Source organism: Perna viridis, chromosome 9 (assembly GCF_037379345.1).
Source record: "Perna viridis isolate PV_CMFRI_1.1 ecotype Kerala chromosome 9, ASM3737934v1, whole genome shotgun sequence".
NCBI lineage: Eukaryota > Metazoa > Mollusca > Bivalvia > Mytilida > Mytilidae > Perna > Perna viridis.
This window is the reverse complement of record NC_142453.1, coordinates 23,941,507-23,963,518: the sequence shown is the minus strand read 5'-3', so window position 1 is coordinate 23,963,518 and position 22,012 is coordinate 23,941,507. Positions and strand designations below refer to the sequence as shown.

At 31.6% G+C, this 22,012-nt stretch overlaps 1 protein-coding gene across 2 annotated transcripts in view; it reads left to right on the top strand.

The window, feature by feature from the left end:
• LOC148607427 (nose resistant to fluoxetine protein 6-like) overlaps positions 1-22,012 on the top strand; it is a 24,496-nt gene extending 2,484 nt beyond the window's left edge. The window contains exons 3-15 of one of the 2 annotated variants that reach the window (XM_088547270.1): positions 41-186; positions 716-791; positions 1,948-2,047; positions 3,150-3,379; positions 5,384-5,560; positions 9,339-9,522; positions 10,532-10,724; positions 11,641-11,720; positions 13,194-13,295; positions 14,084-14,231; positions 15,656-15,854; positions 16,588-16,730; positions 18,024-22,012. In XM_088547270.1, the coding sequence (XP_088403396.1) occupies positions 41-186; positions 716-791; positions 1,948-2,047; positions 3,150-3,379; positions 5,384-5,560; positions 9,339-9,522; positions 10,532-10,724; positions 11,641-11,720; positions 13,194-13,295; positions 14,084-14,231; positions 15,656-15,854; positions 16,588-16,730; positions 18,024-18,143 (1,898 nt within the window). In that variant the 3' untranslated portion in view covers positions 18,144-22,012. The other variant, XM_088547271.1, reaches the window with a different exon arrangement.

Genomic DNA, 22,012 nt, shown 5'->3' with positions numbered 1-22,012 from the left:
ATTGTACATTATACTCTGACATCATGGTTTTGTTTTCCAGTGTTTGACTCTGATGGTAAACCTGGCAGTGGTATAAAACATGGTAATTATGTTTGGCTTGGTAATGTTCATGAATGTAAACAGGCAAAGACTGAGAAGTTCAAAGGTCATATGTGTAACGTTGTAACAAATCTGGGCATACCGCAGGTAGGTATATAAAGTTAATCAAGTACTGAAAATTTGCACTTGCTTAATCTTGGTTTCTTTGGTTATTTATGAACTGAACTTATGGTATATTTATAGAATTCCACAGGCAAATTTTAGCAAGTGGAAATAATTTCTACTGGTAAAATTTAATTTTAACATGCATTTAGCAGGTATTACCTCTTAAATTTGATCACTGTATTAGTATGGTAGTTAGTATGACTTTAAGTCATTGCATTTTCTTTCAAATTTGTTACACCTGTATGGTACTAGTAAAATGTATAAATTTGAACCAAATCAATGATATATCATGTCAAAAGGTACCTGTCTGTATCTTATTGTACTTTGATTATGTATGTAGAATAATTCTAATATTACTTTAAAAAGAAATTTTGACAGTTGCAAATATGGTAAATTCACAATAATTTATTAGGGTAAAGTCATTTTTCAAAGGAATTAAAAAAAATTTCCACTAAATTGTAACACCTAAAACCAATAAATTGCTGATAAAATATTTACTCAATTTTTTCAGCTTGCAGTTAATGTAATTGGGGTTTGTTTCCCCGATTCTTGTTCCAGTAAGGAAATTCAACAGCTTGTTTGGGAAGGTGAGTTTTATTGTTGGGGAAGGTGAGTTTTATTATTTGGGTAGGTGAGTTCTATTGTTTTGGGAAGGTGAGTTTTATTGTTCAGGAAGTTGAGTTCTATTGTTTGGGAAGGTGAGTTCTATTGTTTGGGAAGGTAAGTTCTATTGTTTGGGAAGGTGAGTTCTATTGTTCGGGAAGGTGAGTTCTATTGTTGGGGAAGGTGAGTTTTATTGTACAGGAAGGTGAGTTCTATTGTTTGGGAAGGTGAGTTCTATTGTTGGGGAAGGTGAGTTTTATTGTTCAGGAAGTTGAGTTCTATTGTTTGGGAAGGTGAGTTTTATTGTTTGTATCATTTTTGTTTTGACAATTTATGCTTGTTTATAAAGTTGGTAATATGACAGAACTTGGTCAAAAATTAAAAACAATCCTTAAAAAAAATAAATTCTTGTTTTAACTACTGCAACATTTAATGTTCTGTACCCACTATAAATTATAAAATGTGTGTGCATCTTTTTTATTGTGGTTTGTCTGATCAATTTTCTTTTGCACAGTTTTGAATTAGGGCTGTTCCAGAAATAAATGTAATGGGAGGATTGTTGGGGTTGGGAGGCAATGTTTTCATCATTGTTAAGGCTAACAATATTAAATAACAATCACCCATCAAATTTAATAGAGGTGCCTCCCGATCCCCTCTCAAAATTTATTCTGGAATAGCCCTTAGTGATAGTTTCTCAAGTCATATTATAATGTCCTACACAGGCAAATATTTTTCATGTGAAATTCATGTTAATCGAGCTTCACGTGAAATTCATGTGAAATTCACATGAAATTAAGTTGATTTTCATGTGAAATTCACTAAACACGAATTTCATGTGAACATTTCGTGTGAATTTCATGTGAAGGCTCCATTCACCCAAATTTCATGTGAACTCTGTAACTTAGTTTATTTGCTCAATTCAGGTGAAAATCATGTGAAATAATTTTGCCTGTGTAAGAATATATTCTCAACAGTTCAATTTTTGCATTGCAAGTCTTACTGCAAGTCTTAGTGTCACAAAAAAATTACTATTTACAGTATGGCCTTTTACATGTCAAACATTTGAAATACGGGTCCTCCGTGAAATGGTGATCACCAGATCAATGTTCTGTAGTAATTGTTTTACATTTTCTTTTGTAGCATTACAAGTAGTGGATGCCCAGTTGAAAGTGTTGATATATCCAACAATGGTAGATTGTCCAGCTCCATTGCCCTATTCTTCTGGAGATTATTTTGCAATGTAAGTATGTAAAATATGATCAAGAAATAATGTTGTGTGTTTTTTTTTTACCAAGATTTTTTTTACCAGGACTCATTCTCATTTTTGAAAGAGTAATCAAGGGAACCAAGATTCTAGCGGAAATCAAAAGAATGTAATCCAGGGACACAAAGACAAGACACTGGAAACAGACAAACACAACAAAGAACATAAAGTAACTAAAATAATACATACAAAGTAACAAAAGTAAATGAGCAACTCAGACTCCACTAAAAACTGGGAGCTTTAAGCAGATGCATCAGTAGGGTAAGTGTCCTCTGCTTTTCTAGAAACACTGGCTGAGTTGCTCATAAAAAGTCAAGTCCAGGGTAGATGGAAAAGGAAAGGAAAACCATGACCCGTTGAATAAATCAGTTTTCATGGTGCAAATGGATACACTGTAACAATCCACTAGTTCATGATGACGACCATAAAACTTCTGTATTGATTACTTCAATCTTGTAGCAACATAACCCTGTTCCAGAAGCCTAATTGTAAGAAGTCTAGTGAGATACAAAAAGTCTGTGTAGTTTCGGCAAGCTCTGGCATAACATGAGTTGTGATCTGAAAACTTCATATGCAGGTGCAGAAGGGATGTTGCTACAGATAAATATAAAAAGAAACTTGCTTATTGTCAGTCCTTTCTGCTTTCTACAATTGGATGGAAAAAAAATTTTGACTGTTAATCAATACAATCCCAAATTTGCAAATTCAGATGTAAAGATTTGTTCATACATCTGAATTTAAAGATTCCAATATAAAAAACAAAACCAGACAATAGGGAGAAGGGAGAGGGGAGATACTGGTTGTCAGTTAAAAAAACATACAAATTTCATGTAAAAGTATCTAGGAATTTCTGTTATAGCTTTCTTTCCCTTTGTAATTATATTCCCCCATCTTCTTTTTCCCCTGAAAAACTAGTTTCCCTAATATCAAAAACAATGATATGATTTTTTTATATCGCAAACAGAGCAGCTCGAATGATCATTGGATATTTTTTATTTGTTTGATAATTACAAACTAATCTTACATGAAAATACTTAGTCATCACTTAATATTTAATCAAATGAATGTACTTTTTCAGTGTTATTTGTTGCATCATAGTTTTTGCTGCTGTTCTTGGTACACTGGCTGATATTATTTTCATGTATCTTGAGGAAAATGTTACAGATGAAATAAAAGTAAGAACTGAAAACACACCAACTTACAGTAGTATTGGAACCACCAGTGTGAATGAGTCTATGGAAAGACTTGGTTTGCTATCAAATATGCCTAAGAATGAAGTGATTTATTCAGAAAATCAGATGGGGTCATGTGAGTATAAATAAGTCAATGACATAGTCTGCTTTTAAAGAAAAAAAATGTTTATTCATAAGTACAGATTAAGAAAGATTATAGTTCTTTTTTACTTATTGTTTCTTTAACACATTTCAATTGTAACTTTAAAGAAGGATAAACTGGTTATTCTTTCTGAGTTTTATGTATTGCAGAGGTCATGTAGTCAAGATACAGCATCTGAATTCTTATTTGTGGGTTATATATAGTCATAGATTTCCTGGTTTGGGCACCACAAAACGTACAAAAATATGAATTTTTATACTTAAGAAAAGACGGAAACGGCCAAGGAGATTTTATTCTTTGACAAGACAACAAACTTAGTTAAACTTGAGGTAGCCTTCATAGTGCCAAATTTTTTGAGCATTTTTTTTTTACTTATTTTTTTTTCTTGGGAGGGTATTTGACAGGGCTTACAGTATTTCTAGTTGATCGTATAAATTCATTTAAAGCATAAGGGCAAGTTAAAAGGGCAACTGGCGTATCATGCACTTAAAGCGCAGCTCTTTATTGCAAAATGTGTCATGAAGCATATCATGTGGTCAGCATATTGTATTTAACACACCCATTAGTCAAAATCTTCATCCTTTCATCCTTTTGTCAGTATTTTATAATTGATAAACAGGAAGTGAAGAGTAGTAATTTTAACCAAGTAAAACTGGCAGGAAAATTCAAATTTATAAAAAGTGTTTATTTTTTAAAAATCTTATGTACAACTACAAATTATTTTTGTAAGTTTGAATGTTTTGGACATTCTATATTTTACTATATAATATTTTCTGTGAAAAATATTAAAATAATTTAATTTTTTCATAAACAATTTAATTTTATGTAAAAGAAACTCCCACATGAGACAGTGTCTGTGTGGTAGAATCTCAGACAGAACTGTTCTAAAGATTATTAGGTTTGCATATCTCTGAAATCAGTATGGAAGATTAACATTCAGTTTAAACTTTGAAGAAAAAAAATTGTTCTAAATTATGTAGGAAAATGCAAACTTTATGATTATAGTTTTATTTTACATCTTGTAATCTTTGAAATTGAGTGTATAGTACTGTTTTCACAAGAATGAAAAATCTCTAGTACTTTCAGCAGTGATTTATCGAATGTTCCCTGTGTAAAAAAAAAAACGCCAATTACTCACAGTGTGAAATAAATTCTATAATTTCAGTCTTGGACTCTCTCCCACCAAAATACCAAGAGTATCAATCTGCCCATCACAAAAATGTAAATTCATGTTGAAAATAATATTATGGAGAAAATCTTTATAATAACTAGGATAACCAAAATGTAATCACTGGTGCCAAGAACACATTAAGATTTAAGTAGCACTCCAGCTAAGAATCATGCAAAATGTGATTCATGGTTAAAAAACCTACATATTTTTATTTTTGATATTTTGTTTGAATTGCCATAGTAAACAGAAATTCACATTCAGTTTTTCATATATCCCATGTTCTTAGGAGATAAAAATTATATAGAATGCACTGTAGATTTCAAAATTAAGGGAGATAACTCCGTAAATGCCACTCAAATACAATAGAATCTATTGGATTTTCGATGTTGATTATCTCCTAAGAGCAGGCTGATTTGAATGAATAATTACAAATTTCATAGTATAGACCCATAAAACAACTTAATTATAAAAATAAAAATATGTAGCCTTTTTTGGGGTGCATCACATTTTTTAAGATTTTGCATTATTCTTACCAAGGCTGCTACTTAATTCATCTGCAGAACAAGTTCCACACACTTGTTAAATCTAGGTGTTCTTCAGTACTTGTGATCATACTTTGATTATTCACTTTTTCCAATTAATCATCTTATCATTTAATTTCAAACTCTTGAATTAACTTATTTTTGAAGATCCAAACATAATCAATACTTTAGAACAATAAAACAACAAAATTGTATAATTTGCGCTTGTATCATCATATTAAATAAATTTATTATCTTGAATGAAATCATTTTGTTTTTTTACAGGTTGTATGGGAACTGTAAAACAAATTTTATTGTGTTTTTCCGTGATTTCAAACACAAGAAAACTTTTGAACACATCAACAGCCTCTGGTTCATTGACATCCATCAATGGAATGAGAGTGCTTAGTATGTTCTGGGTCATACTGGGACATACTTATGCATTTAATTATACAGCTTTGGGTGAGTATAAAATTTAGAGATAAACAGCCACATATCATAATAGCATGATTCTCAACTGTAAACATTGGCTAGCTAACCTCTGACCTTCCTTGGTCTTGGAACTACAATCCTTTGTTGTCGACTTTTGATTTTCCTAAAAAGGACTATTGTTTATTTGAAACTTGGGAAAAGTAAATTTGTACCCCAGAAACCATGAAGTAGTGCAAGAATATCATTGCTTTAAGAAACTCAAGAGTGAAGTGCAACTTACAGAAATGAATTGATAGATTGGTTATGGTTTAACATCCTATGGCAGATATTTCATGCATTTTAGGGCAAAAAAAATTAACCAATTGAACAGACCCTGTTTTGTACTTGTGTGACAGGCTGAGCTGGATTTTTATTGTGCATGCTTACAGAAGTAACAGCCTGCAGGTAGGCATGCCATCCAACATTATTCTGACTCCAAGCAATCCAGTCGCCACTCTATTCCCATAAATACACATGGTTGTTGGAGAAGTAGTAACTATCAATTTTAAAGTCGCAGGGGATCCAGCCCTCACCCTCCAGCACTCCAGACCAGCACGCTACCTCTGAAACCACCAAGGCAGTTATGCAGAAATAATTTAGTTTTGAACAAGCTTTCTGATTGGTTGGTTCTCTTTGAGCAAACCAGGTTATTTTGTATAACCGGGCTTGGTACTATGATGTCATGAAGGTCTATAGGTCCACACTTTGTGAATCAAATAATCCCTGGACAAAACAGCATTTTAATTACGAAATCATTTTGTAATAATTGGACAGTCATCCATTATAAATTAAATAATGAGGAATGTTTCTAATTTTTTTAACAGTTTATACTTTTAAGTAAATAACTTGGTTCAGGACAGTTTACACACAGGCATTAGGTATAAACTGCTACAGATCAGGTTGTTTCCTATTACCTGTTAAACAATTAGAAACATTTCTGAAATAGAACTTTAAATGGAAGAATGTTGGACAAAAAAGGGATAAAAAAAAGCTACTGGTGAACTACAGAGTAAATTTTTGATGTTGTAGATAGTCCCATTTTCTGGGATTATTTGGTGTAGTAGGTGTTGCCTGAGGTGGCTATATATTAATAAGGTTTGAATCTTCTGTAAACTTAAATATCATGCACTATTTATATGTAGATCTTAAAGCTGCCTATGAATGCAACTCTTATGTATTTTGAAGTTGCAGAAATGAAACTTTAAGGTAGATAGTACCTATTACATGGAGCATTCTTTTCTGTCATCTTGCAAAATCATACAGACATATATATTTTCTCTTAACTAATAGTGTTTGAAATGATGTAAAAATGATATTTCTTAAGTATTTTAAAAGAATTTTTGACATGAAAATAAGAATGGTAAAATTACAAACATAATCAAGGGGAGATAATTGGATGGGAACATAATGGGAATATTAGAAAAAGAGTTTGGTGACTCCCAATTTTCTTTTTGAAATATGAAAGAATGTCAGTTTAGGTCTCAGTATCGTATTAATTTTCCCATAGACTTCTATAGTGAAGTGCATATTTTTAGGATTTTTTAAAAAATATGTAAATTGATTCAATAAAACTTTCACTTATGTAGCATTTCTAAGGACATGTGAAAAAATAATTTCCCGCAAAGAAAATAGGGTGAGTCCACGAAGATTGGACAGAAAAGTAGTCTTGAACTATAAATAGCCATTTTCCCTCCTTTCACTTTCGTTTTGCACTCACCAAACCAACCTTTTCAGTGGAACATTTTTATGATATTATGTTAGATTTTCTTTTAAAAAAGTTCTTCATCTTACAGTGTGATGTTTGCTCTATTTTTTAAGTCATTGTTCATGTCTTTTGACAAAACGTTAGTTTGTAGAGAGGCAAAAAGAAAATGCACTATATTTTTATGGCATCCATGTTTTGATGTACACCCGCTCAGGGATATGCAATACGATACTGGTACCTATTACTAATAAACATTTCAATATAATCCTAAAAGTTGTTGTTTTTCTGCTAGAGTATTCATTTCCATACTGAAAATTCAGAATATCATTGCCCTGCTACAAACATGAGTTTTCTATTAAAATTCTTATATAGGTACCCTATTCCAGGCATAAGACTAATATCTCAATGTTAGCCAGAAAATATTACTTTTGATAAAAAGCTGCTGCATTAATCAAACTAAGCAACTTTGTGGTTTATTCTGACATGGTAGATACATGAGCTGTACTATGAGTTCCAAATCATTATTTAATCCCCACTTGTGAGTTCCATATATGGAAATATTAATATCCGAACCTCCTTTTTTGTCTTTAACTCAAGGGAGCCTCTTGTTTAAAGTAAAGTATAATGACCGGTACAACCAACTGTTTTAAACTATAGATATGGTCATTTCAATTATAATAAATCCAGAAAAAATTATACCAATATCATAGTTTTAAAAAAATACAGCTTTTCATATGCAGAAAATACAGATTTTAAGCCATCTTGGTACCCCAGGCAGATACAAATGGACCTCAATGTGACAGGGAAAAGACTTTTTCTTTAAAACAGATAGCTATGATGCAAGAAATATAGTTTACTGGTATAAATATTATAATAACAATTGTCTGCTTTAGATACTTTTTGAACAAATTCAGTTTTTATATGAAAAAACACCATTATTTTTCTTGCCGCATTAGAATCTGTCCATTTGAACCACTAAAAAAAGTCCACTAAAAAATTGGCTGATGACTTTTGTGACATTTCTGTGTTTAAATCAACCACACAGTTATATGGCAACTCATTTTAGCTATTTATTTGAAAGAAAAACAAAAAATAAAAAAAATATTCATTTTTTCATATATAAGAGGCAATGTATGGAAAATGACTATTTTCAAGTCCTAACCACATACTTAAAATGTGTTGTAACTTGAAAACTATCCTTTATGCAGGAGTATTACTTGCTTTAGGTTACCAGAATATAGATATGCTCATCATAAATAGTCAAGATAATAATTTTATTGAACTGATATCCTACAAATTCATGAAAACAAAATGCATTTCCAAATTTGGTAAAGATTAACCATAAATGCAAAAAACCTGAGCTACCATAAAAAATCAGGTTCAAAAGTTGGCTAATTCATCTTAAAAGTGTTACCTGTATTGGGGTACTACTTTTTCAGCTGGTAAAGACCACTTGCTGAATATCCAACTTTACTTGAAAAACTGGCTTACTAGGTCTCAGTATCGTATTAATTTTCCCATAGACTTCTATAGTGAAGTGCATATTTTTAGGATTTTTAAAAAAATATGTAAATTGATTCAATAAAACTTTCACTTATGTAGCATTTCTAAGGACATGTGAAAAAATAATTTCCCGCAAAGAAAATAGGGTGAGTCCACGAAGATTGGACAGAAAAGTAGTCTTGAACAATAAATAGCCATTTTCCCTCCTTTCACTTTCGTTTTGCACTCACCAAACCAACCTTTTCAGTGGAACATTTTTATGATATTATGTTAGATTTTCTTTTAAAAAAGTTCTTCATCTTACAGTGTGATGTTTGCTCTATTTTTTAAGTCATTGTTCATGTCTTTTGACAAAACATTAGTTTGTAGAGAGGCAAAAAGAAAATGCACTATATTTTTATGGCATCCATGTTTTGATGTACACCCGCTCAGGGATATGCAATACGATACTGGTACCTTTAGTGTTATTCATATAAATTTATTTTTTCTACTTGTTGTCAAACTTAGACAGAACTTCACTTTACAGTATATATTTTAGGTAGTATGGTATTTTTTTTTCAGATAATATTTTTGACATGATTCCAATCCTGAGAAGATTCACTTTCCAGTGTATAATGAATGCTACATTTTCTGTGGATACATTTTTCTTCATGAGTGGATTGTTGGTAGCTTACACTGTTCAGAAGAAACTCAGGGAACAAACCAAAATTAACTGGCCTATGTTTTATTTCCATAGGTTCTGGAGGTGAGGAACAGTGACATTGCTGTTTATTAAATCTCTTAAAACTACTCTTTCCTCTTTTATTTGAAAAACTGTGATCCCTAAGATCCATCAGACCAAGGCAATGTCCAGTGAAGTTCTGTTTGGTCCAGTAATAATTTGGCAAATTTTACTTTAAAAGTACTTCGTTGGTCCCAATTTTTGTGGTTTCGGGAAAAAATTGTCAGTTTGTAGATTCTTGAATTTGTGGATTCGACAACTCTATCATATAAATGAATGTGATATTTCCTTTTTGTTGGGAACCAAATTCCATGATTTGTCTAACCCATGAAATCCACAAAAATTGGTACCCCACAAACAGTAATACTTTCACAGTAAATGGTCAAATGTCCAGTAAAAGCAAGAACTCCTTCGGAATTGCTGGCAAAATATTCATCATTTTTTTTTCAAATTTTGAGTGATACAGTATATGTTCATGACATTGAATGTGTAGGTAAAATTGTTATAAAGTATAACAAAAAAGATCAAAAACATGTCCTAAGCAGATGATCTGAATAATATTAATCAGAAACACTATGTCTAGTACTCTTACTACCCTCCTTTATGAAATAGGTGATTTCATTTGGGACCATTTTTTAGACTTTTTTGTTGCCAAATTTGGAAACTTTTATTTGGAGAAACAGCCTTATTTCTATGATAATTAAAGATAAAAATGTCACTAGAAGGCATTGTATATGATTTTGATGGATTTATTTTGTTAAACTCCTGTTGGTTTAGAACCCCAAAGGGTTTTAATGGTTTCAATTATATTTGATACAATTGTTTGCCTCTACAGAAGGAAGCTTCCTTTCATTTTTTTATCATTGTTTTGCCCTTTATATTTGGCACATGATTCTAGAGCTTTCATTGATTTTAGGCTTCAAGGAAAAATGTGTTCGATTTCAGTTTAACATTCTTGATTAATACATCAAGTACAGACAATATTTTAAGGTTTTATGGAAAATCCATTTTATTTCTACTGTTTTTTTTTTAGATTAACTCCAGTGTATGCATTTTTTATTTTACTCTGGACCACCCTCTACAAACACATGATATGGGAAGGACCATATGCCATTAGTCAGAAAACTGGTAAAACAAATAGCTTTGACTGGTGTGAGAAGTACTGGTGGACTAATTTACTGTACATCAACAACTTTTGGCCAAGTTATGGAAATATTGGACAACAGGTTGGTTTTATGACTCATCATGGTCTTTACTGTTTTTAATGGTTCAATTAATTTCAGATTACTTACTTTTTGCATTCTAAATGAAAAAAGTGAAAGGTCTTCAATAAGAGTAAATGTGAAGTCAAAGACCTTGGTAATGTGAAACTTCAGTGGTCCTGTAGCATGAAGACCCTGTATATGGAACCAGTGCTTTTTTTTAACCTCAGTGCAAAAGCAAAATTTAATCCTTTTTTTTAAATGACCTGAATAAATGTGATATTTTAGAAATTTCTGATATGCTTTTCCTTTTTCTTATTATAAAAATGTTTTATGGATACAATAACAGTAAATCAAAGTTGAATTATAAAATTTTTAAGTACTGCTCTGCCATAAAATCAGGCAAGGGTGATTCATTATATCTCAAAATAATCAAAGATACAGCTCATAGTCATTAACATTTGTTTTATTCTAGAAACAAGTCTTTCTGTGTTCATTTCCTTGGATCTGCTATATATCATGAAATATTTTTTGACTGGTTAAAGTGTGAAAATTCTAGCAGGAAATTTTCCTGTACTTTTCTGTAGTGGAACACAACCAAATTTTGAGTGTCCATATTACCAGTGACCAACTTTCATTTGCATTGTTATTGTGGAATACAGTTTCTGTGAGGCCTACTGAAGGATTTCCAGTCAAAATAAACTTGTGATTAAGAAATGCATGAATCACTAATCATAAGCTTCTGCCTGGTTTTAAAGAAGAGTTGTACTTTACTATACACAGTCAGGATTGAGCTATTTTGACTATGCAAAATTGATAGTACATTTGTGTACAATTGTGGTGAAATAAAGCCTGTAATTTGTCAAAAGTTAGAGATGAACCTTTATTTTTATGAAAACTGTAATATTTTTATTTACAATTATAATTTTTTTCTTTCAAGTGTATGGGCTGGGGATGGTATTTAGCCAACGACATGCAGTTTTACATCCTCAGTCCCCTCTTCATCCTACTTCTTAACAAGTAAGTTTTAGTATAGAAATGTACATGGCTCTATTTTAATATCAGTTTAGTTTATTTCATTTTTTTGTATGAGTATGGCCTTACCATTTATGCACAAGAGGTGATCCAGGATTCCAGATTAGGGATAGTTTAAATAAATAAATTAAGTGATACCTGAATAAACCAAAACATGTCTGAACCAGGCACCTTTTGAAGTCTCTCCATTTAAGTAGCACTCCAGCTAAGAATCATGCAAAATGTGATACATGGTTGGAAAGCCTGCATATTTTTTTGGATATTTTATTTTAATGCATAAGTAAACGGAAATGTGACTGACTTTGTTCTTAGGAGATAAAATTATATAGAATGCACTGCAGAATTCAAAATAAAGGGAGATAACCCTGTAAATGACACAAAACACAATAGAACTTGTTGGATTTTCAATATGGATTATCTCCTTTTTCTAGGATCAGCGATTGATGCTAGCAATGTATTCTTGACCTATGAAATTGAGTAACGATATCATATGACAACACCATTTTAGAATAATTTAGAAAGAAACAAGAAGGAAACATTTTATAACTAGGAAAATTGGAAGCGTTCTCTGCAAAACTTTTGAAATACTGTCATTCATTTCTTCAGTCAAAAAAATGGGTTGGAACAGGTTTAACTCTCACTGTAAATATAATTAATACAGTCATAATAATGATAATACACTTTAATCCACTCGGTGAGTGAGTGGTATGTAGTAGTTACATTGTCTGTCCATTTGAATTATGTTGCAATTTTATTTTTACTCCCAATGGATGGGTGGATTGATTTCAAATGTTACATATGGCTTTATACACTCCTTGAAATGTTTACGTTTCCCATTTTAGCTTTCGTGCATCATTTATCGTACGTTTACACATTGTTTTGCATTTGTTTAAGCCCACGATAGCAATATTTGTTTAAACGCACGATAGAAGTGTTCATTTATTTTGGTACATTCATCATTTCCTTTTTTAACTGTTATTTTTATATTTTTTGCTATTATTATTTTTGGCTTTTTCATTATTTCTTTTTACAACTTTTTCATTATTCATTATTTGTTAATATTATTATTTTTCGTCGATGGTCTATAGTGTGTTTAAACGCTTGCTATGAGCATTCGTCTATCATGCTTTTAAATGCATGGTAAGAGCTATCGTTTATCGTGCGTTTGGTGAGCATTAAGTGTTTGTTTTAGTATATTGGGTGCGGGAAACCTAAATGTCTCAAGGAGTGTATAAATATGGCATATAATATAAGCAATTTGGGTTGCTGTCTGATATCAACTTCCTGTTGGTTGTACTGATGGGCGTATACCTAGAACTACGTGCTGAAACTGACTTGGGTTACTTAGCAAATTTACATAAGAATTTACAAAAGAATATAGTAACTAGGTCCTTCAACTTGTTAAGCTTCATATATTTAACATGTGTTTACATTTGAGAATTTACTTTTTTATTTCAGAACAAAGTCCATAGGAACTGGTGCAATATTATTTGGTATATTTAGCTGTGTTGTGTCTAGAGTTATAACTGCAGACTATTATGGATATAGGTTACCCAATATGTAAGTACATATAGTTGTGTGCCATATTATTATACACCCATTTCCTTCCTTCCTTCCATTACACCGAGGGGTACCACCCATCTCTTATCTGTTACTCCTCCTACACCTGTGAATGGCATCACAGAATCTTTATTACATATTCCCATTGTACATTTTTCATTTTTGATTTGGATGCAAGTCAACCAGAAGGTTAAAAGGGGCTTGTTATCAAATGGGAGAGGGTTGGATTTCATGTAAAATGGATCTATCAGCCCATTATGTGGTGTTATAAGACATAAAACATGTATTTTTTGGGTTGTCCCCCTTTAATACTAAATTGATAAAGAATTTTTGCACATGGTGTGTTGATTCAACTTAAAATCGAAAAAATGCTATTTTCATCGTAGTTAAAATTAATCCTTTTCAATTGTGCTAGTACTTAAAAAAACCAAACTAATGCTGGGTTTTCATATTTTGCAGGAGGTAGATTTTTCCCTGTTATTTGAATGGGAAAAACCTCATATTTATTCTACTTGAAAAATGTACTTTAAAATATTAACCAATCCTTATTTTATGTTCTTTGTTGTGTTTGTCTGTTTTCCTTTTCTGGTCTTTGTCCTGGATTACATTCTTATGATTTCCCCCAGAATCTTGGTTCCCATGGTTACTCGTTCAATCAATTGTTTCTGTTCCCTTTTGCCCATATTTTTATTTACATCCCATAATGGTTGTTAACCTTAGATAATAGTTTTTATTTTGAGGTAATAATATTTTGATGAAAAAACTTATAAGATTTTTTCTCTTTATAGACAAAACCCTGTGAATCATACAAATGAGCATTGGGCACAATTAAATCCACTTTACAATAAACCATACACCAGAATAGCACCATTCCTTGTAGGAATCTGGCTGGGATATATACTGGTTATCAATAGTAACCGAGTAAGACTGGGCAAGGTAGGTTTTACCTTAATAGTGCAATGTCTTGTAGGAATCTGGCTTGGATATATACTGGTCATCAATAGTAACCGAGTAAGACTGGGCAAGGTAGGTTTTACCTTAATAGTGCAATGTTTTGTAGGAATCTGGCTGGGATATATACTGGTCATCAATAGTAACCGAGTAAGACTGGGCAAGGTAGGTTTTACCTTAATAGTGCAATGTTTTGTAGGAATCTGGCTGGGATATATACTGGTCATCAGTAGTAACCGAGTAAGACTGGGCAAGGTAGGTTTTACCTTAATAGTGCAATGTTTTGTAGGAATCTGGCTGGGATATATACTGGTCATCAGTAGTAACCGAGTAAGACAGGGCAAGGTAGGTTTTACCTTAATAGTGCAATATTGTAAGAATTTAGATATCTTTTAATAAAAGTCCTTTCTTACTAATTCTAATTTATGTGTGAAATGAAGTCCTGGTTTATTCCAAAATGTAATTCAGTCTGAAAAAAATTTGGTTTAGACAGACTCTATTTCTGAATGTACAATATAATACAGTGAAACTTGTCCAAACCGGCTAGCACTGGGACAAGAAAAAGTGGCCGGTTTTTAGGGGTACCCAGTTTTGTGAAAAACAGCAATGCATTCTAAGAGCTGTTTCCATTAATGTGTTATATAACCCTACACCTTGTCAGTTTGTTGGTCGAGACAAGTTTAAAGCCAATTCAAAACTTTTGGCCTTTTATTACATTTCAAAACTTGCATCATTTGTAAATGATTTGACTTTACAAATGGTACTGCCGGCAAAATAATGTTCATGGTTTTGAAAGAATGAGTATTAAAGATTAAAGGGCTGTTGATGGTAATTAATTATTTGTATTGTTTTCGTATATTGCCTATCAACAAAGTCTAATAATTTCACCCCTATGTTGTTTTCGCTTGGGTACAGGTCACATTACTTGACAGTTAGAAGATCGTAAAGATCGTACTATTAAACGACCCTGGTTGTTTGACATGTGTACACACCAATTAACAGCCAACCAGTGACAAAATGTAATGTCTGGATTAATTTCATTGCTTAAACTACTGTCCCCTTAAATTATCATCTGTCCACTGATGAAATGCAAAGCGCACAGTGAATGAATTATTAATTACATAATATTACGTAATCATTCACAGTTTTGTTGACACATTTATTTCAGGTGAACAATAACTGGGCGGCGGAGTTGAGAGGTTTTTTTCATTTGCAATATGTAGCTAAAACTGTGAAAAACCGACCAGTGTACGGTTTTAAGGAGTGGCCGGTCTGTTGAAGACAAAACACACAGGTTTTAAGGTATATTGGCCGGGACATTTGAAAACAGCCGGTTTGAAGGGAAGACCGGTTTGCTGAAGGTCTGGTTTGGAGAAGTTTCACTGTACTAGTGATTGATCTATTTTTAGATAAAGCTGTTGATTGGCTGGGCATTAGCTATAACAATAGGAGTATCAGTGATATATGGTCTCTATGGTTACTATAAAGATGTCCCCACCATTACTCAGGGTGGCAAGGCAGAGAGTTTGATTTACATTGGTGTCAGCAGATTTGCATGGAGTGTTGCATTAGCTTGGGTTATATTTGTTTGTGCTGTTGGACATGGAGGTAAGTAGGATATATGAAAAGGGCTGCAACCCACTCCAAAAAAAAAGTAGAACCCAGTTGTTCTGAAATTTGTATATATAATTTGTGCTTCTGTATCAAATCCTCAATGATTTGATGTAGGATAAACATACATTTTATTGTATCATTTTGAAACTTTTAAGTGGTATATATACAATCTGTAGCATAAAAATAGAACGATATGGAGTATTCTCTGCATTTTAATCGCCTACATTTTCTGTGAACTGGAACATATTTCAATTTTTTTTCAATAAAGGCAGAAACATAGACATAATCTATTTTGAATATTTTCATATAAAATTTTCACTATAATCCTGAATTTCAGACTGTGCAAAAGAATTTTTTACTTCCACTGATTATTAGAGTGGGGGCTATGTTGCAATCATCTTGTCCCTCAGTCTGTCTATTACATTTTTCTGCAGAAGATTTCTCATCTTCTATTGGAAGGAATGCTTAGATATTTGGTACATTGCTTTTGAACCATGACATGCAACATCTCGTTTGGAAAAACTGAAAAAATGGGCATACTGTTTTACTGATTTATAGCAGACATATGTAAATAACAAAAAAAGTGTTTATGGTTAATGTGTTATCATGCAAAAACATAATTGTAATTGATTGGTGGCTCCAGTAATCATTTAGCTGTCATCCCAATACTTGTATGTCATCTGTGTGTAGATATAATTTAATGAATGAAAGGTATTTTATTCTTCAGGTCTTGTAAATGCATTACTTTCCTGGAAAGCGTGGGCTCCTCTAGGAAGGCTGACTTATTGTGCTTACATAGTCCATCCTGCTGTATTATTTTACTTCACATTCACCTTTGAGAAACCATTACATTACATGGAGTTTACATTGGTAAGTAGAAAATACACAACTACACTTCACCCACATGGAAAATTCAGTTATGCTTATCTCACTTGCATAAGGCATCATAATAATCCTTGTCTTACTGATAAATAACTCAAACAGCATATGCACTAAAATGGCATGAAATAAGAAAAGAAATTGAAGAATCATTTATGATTTTTGACTACCCCACAAGATAGTGCTTGTACTTGTATTTTGTGAAACTAATACCATTTACAGTCCCTGTGCCAATCCATGCAACTATTTAAAGGATTGATAATCAGTGACCGCAGAACCATTTTATCACTGTATTGTTATGTAAAATGAAGTATGTTCAGTTCATGTAAATTTAAGAATTTCCATTGGAATGAATCCAATATACTACCATATTGAATTTACCCTTAATTTAAGATATTAAATCCACATATTGTATTTTGTTAAAAATAATGCTATAGTAAAAAAAAATATTTTTATATGTAAATATGTGTAAAAATTGACAAACAAATCAACAGAATCCATAAAAAATATTAACTGCTTAGTGATGCAATCAGGTTTGATGGATCGATGATGGATCAGAAACTGATCAGTGATCGATGACAGGTCACAATTTTAGTCGCATGAATCGGTTCAGGTACTGTAAAGATATTTAAATCTTGTGAAATCAAGCTACTAGGGAAAGATAAACTGTATTGCCATAAAAATAAAAAGCCAGAAAAATGAGAACAATAGAAATAACCATATTCCCAGAAGTCCTTAAAGAAAATCAGAAAAAAATATTTCGCTTTGTAAATGAAAAAAAAAACAAAAAAAAAACGTTGCCTGTCTTGTAAATCTTAAACACTCTTTGATAAGATTTCACTGTTCTCTAACTTGACAGACCCTTGTTAGTGTACGCAGGAAATATTAACCATGGGTGACAGAGATTTCTCTTTAATTTTTAATCGATTTTCACACTCCTTAATAGGTGTGAGAAAAACATTTCTCGTCTCTAGAAAGATTTAGTTCTCAGGTGCAGATTAGCCAAAATAGAAAAGGGTGATTGCTTGTTGTAAGATTGTATCACATTGTCTATAAAATCTCATTGGTTGTTACTTTCTGACATTGTTCTTTAGAGAAATAATTTTTTATTGTTTTAATATCTCGGCAAGCTGCAATATTGAAACTATGAGAAGATATTTCTCTCGATGTTCGAAATTTCCATTATCAGCTGGCTTTCTTTGTAGATTCTATATGTCTTGTACTTTCACTGGTACTAGATTATTCATTTGTTTGTGTAACATCTGATTGACATTTTTGTTCCAGGTGAGACTGTTTCTTTCTATCCTAGTGGTATCATATTGTGTGGCATTTATTTTCTCAATACTGGTGGAAGCTCCTATGTTGGCATTGGAGAAAGTACTGTTTAGAAGGTGGATAAGATAAAGATGTTATGATAGTACTGTAGAGTAATTGGATAACTTGGTGCAGTAAGGAAAAAACATGTCAATATGCATGATTTTATTTTGCAAGCTTTATGGGTTTTACTGTTGAGACAGCCATCTAGTATCTAAAAGGCTTTTTTCAGTTGAACATGTAATTAATTGATGTCGATACCCCTTTTTGTGTTGAATTCCTCCAAAAACTATTTGAAATTCTGAACTTTAAATTCTAAAAAGTAAATGAGAAAACATTTTATTCACATATATTGTACAAATGAATTTGTACTGGTATGAAATACATTGCATTGTGCACATCTTTTCTTCGTTCTGTTAGAGTCTATTGGAAGAGCCTCTTTTTAAGTCATTTTGTTACGAAATACTTATTAAACAGAAATTTAGTTGCAAAAATAAATAATAATGAAAATGATTGATAATGAAGTATCCATGAAAATAAATTGGTTGACAGTATCTGTTCATGGTTTACTAATTCTGCTTATGGTTTGTCTGAAATGCCATATGATGTAACACTGATTTATAGTTAAATTGGAACAAAATGAAACACATAATGGAAAATATTGTCACTTCCTGTTGCCCACACTGTAAAGGTTTTTTTTCTCAACAGGTAATTGATTTTCTCAGGGTAAGATATAGACCGGTCACATTATTTCATACATGACTGATATATTTAATTCAGGGAGTGATATCATTTACATTCAAAATTACAAATAGTTGCATATCACTTCATTTTTTTTACCATTATAAACACCCTATCAAATAAGTGTTACAGAGGGTGAAATAGTTAACTTCAGGGAATAGATTTGCTCTGCTCTTGATGAATGGTCATTGTCTGACAAAATGTCTTATGCAGCAAAAGTTTAAATCTTGTCAAGTGGAATTAACTACCTAAGACAACTTTAAATCTTCTTATCAAGTGGAGTTAACTACCTAAGGTTTTTCATCAGACAATGGCTTTCAAAGGTAGACCAACTTTTTTCCCTGAATTTAACTATTTTACTCGCTCTAAATTGAGTCACTTCCTAGTTTATACTATAAAAACTGGAAAGTATTTATTTTGAAATTTTATCTACCCATAGATATTTTACCTGCGTAGAAGAGAAGTAGCATTTTATATTTTTGATTATACATGTATTTCCTACTAAGCCCAATATACTTGTTAATTTGACATGAGAAATTGTGCTGCATATGCCATGCTCAGGCATGAAAAATTCTGTCTTAAACTAAAATAATTCAGCATTCAATTTCAAGAAGCATTTGTTGATTAAGCATGACTTCGTCTTAAAGTTTTTTAAGCTTTTACCTAAGAAATTAACTGCCAATGTTTATACTGCTTTCATTTACAAATTATTTACAGCTGAGTAAATTTGTGCTATAGTTAAATTTAAAAAAAACCAAACTTCATGGTGTCATATATTTATACACTGTATTGAACAGAAACTAGTGAAGTTAATCAGTCACTTTTTCACCATTGTAAGAGGTTTTAAGAAGATCTGAATTTGAATTAAAGTACTGTATAGCAGAAAATTTTCTCAGTGTGTTAATTTTGGTGTATTTTTAGTGATCTGTCTAAATATGCCAAATGAAATTCTGCGAAATATGAAATCCTAGCTAATAGGTAATTACAACACAACTTAGCATCCGCCAAAATTAGAATCACAAACATTTTTGGCATATTTTTTTGCCTCAAAACTGCCAAAATAAATCGCTATAGGGTATATTAATTCAGTGAAAATGGTTTATTCCCAACCTTTACTATTGCTAGATTGCTTTGTATAACATGTTAAGAATTGACTTTTATTGTTATTCCTTTTACATTTTTTTTTCTATAGATTAGGTCTATTTTCGTCTTTTATTTTGGCCGCTTACAGAATACTTTATGGTATGGGTTTTGCCCATCATTGTATATCGTGTGGTGACCTGTAGAAGTTTATAATTGTTCATTGCTTAGTAAATTAAGGGATAAAACCCTTTGATTTCTGTGAGGGGAGGGTGGGGAGGGCTAGGATAAAATTTTGTGTCCTGGTTGTTTTTCAGTTTTGTTTCAGACCTGACTTTTTATTTCAAATTTGATCCTACCCCTCCCCATAAAAATCCACTGGTTGCTCTCTAACAATGAAACATCCAAGTTTTATTTAAATTTACACCAAAGTGAACCACATAATGGAAGCTATTGGCACTTCTGTTACCCACACTGTAGATTTTTTTTTCAAACAGAACTTATTTTTCTTAGAGTATAGAGAGGTCAGTCATTTTTTTTACTTTTTGAAGCAAGTTAACTTCAATTTATTATTTGAAAAAGCTTTTTTTTGTATGCAAATGTTTGCAGATCACTGCAATAAGTGTTAATTTTGTGTTACAAAAAGTTCATTTAGGAATATTTTTGATTTTTTAACAGGTTATATGAAACTGCAGTGATTTATTAAAAGCGTGAACTGGTCCAAACCAGGTTATAGAATATTTTTTATTTGAATGTGAAGTGCGGACCAATCAATGTTAATGAAGTCATTGTACCAAGCCAGGTTACACAAAATGACCTGGTTTGCTCAAAGAGAACCAACCAATCAGAAAGCTTGTTACAAATCAAATTAAATGATTACCATATACACATAAACTAGATATCTATTGATGATGAATATTTTTTTTAAGCATAGAAAAAGGAACAGACATCAAATGATAGACATTTTACTTGTTTGAAGAAGAGAAGTCATATTTTAGTATTTTTGATAATATTTTAAATATATTTGTATAATTTCAATGAAGTTGTTAACACCATGCTCTTGCAGGGCAAAATTCTGACTTGAAAAAGACCAATTCAGCATATAGTTTCAAGAAGTTATTTTGTTTAACTATGAATTAATTTTTTCTTCAAGATTTTGAAGCATAAGGCTAAGAAAATAATAGGCATTTTATTGTACTTTTTTTTTTTTTACATTTTTTACAAATGCAGCTGGGTAAACTTTGTGTTTTTAGTGATTTGTTTGGGAAAATTTATTGTTTCTTTGTTTTTATATATTGTATTGAACAGAGACTGGTAAATATTAAGTCAGTCCTAAATGTTGTCTGTTTGTATACCTGTCCGTCCCCTGACTGTTTCCAGGTGATAACTTGAGAATGGATTAGTGAAATGTTTTGAAAATTTGCAGTTATTTAGTATTAGTACATACAGGTTAAAGATAAATTTTCAGGAATTTTGAATTACACTGCACCATTTATTGAATATTTTGCTATTCCCCTTTTTTTACCATTAGGTGGCGGGGTATCACTCAATGTTCCATTAATGCCCTATTTTTAGATGATTTGTAGTAGACATTCATGTTAATATTTTCATTCTATTAGTAATCTGTACAATATACATAATCAAGTTGTACACTGGTATACTGTAAATATATTAGTTTCACTGTTACTAATTTTTGCTGATTCTGTTAAATAAACATATTCGTGGGTGGCAATTTTCACGGTTTCAAAAAATTATTAGCCTTATATAGTGTCAACAATAAAATTTGTGGGTAGCAATATTCAGTTAAAAAAATATTAGCCTGATTTGGTGTAAAATTCAATTTTGCAGATAGTATTTTCACTCATTCAGTCCATTAAGAAGAAAGTGAAAAATTAGTACACTGTAAATTAATACCGTTTATATGTCATTGTTTAACAACATAATAAGCTTCTTGTATTGTTAAAGTGTATAAACAAAAATAGTTGTAATTTTATATTGTTTATTGATTCTGGTATAACTTTAAGAGGTAGAATTATTATTCCCTCCTTCAGTAATTATTGCCATGCTTATATTGTTTATCAAATGTCAATTTCTATTATTTTGTAGTTGTTTTTTTTTAATAAAAAGGGAAATCTTTA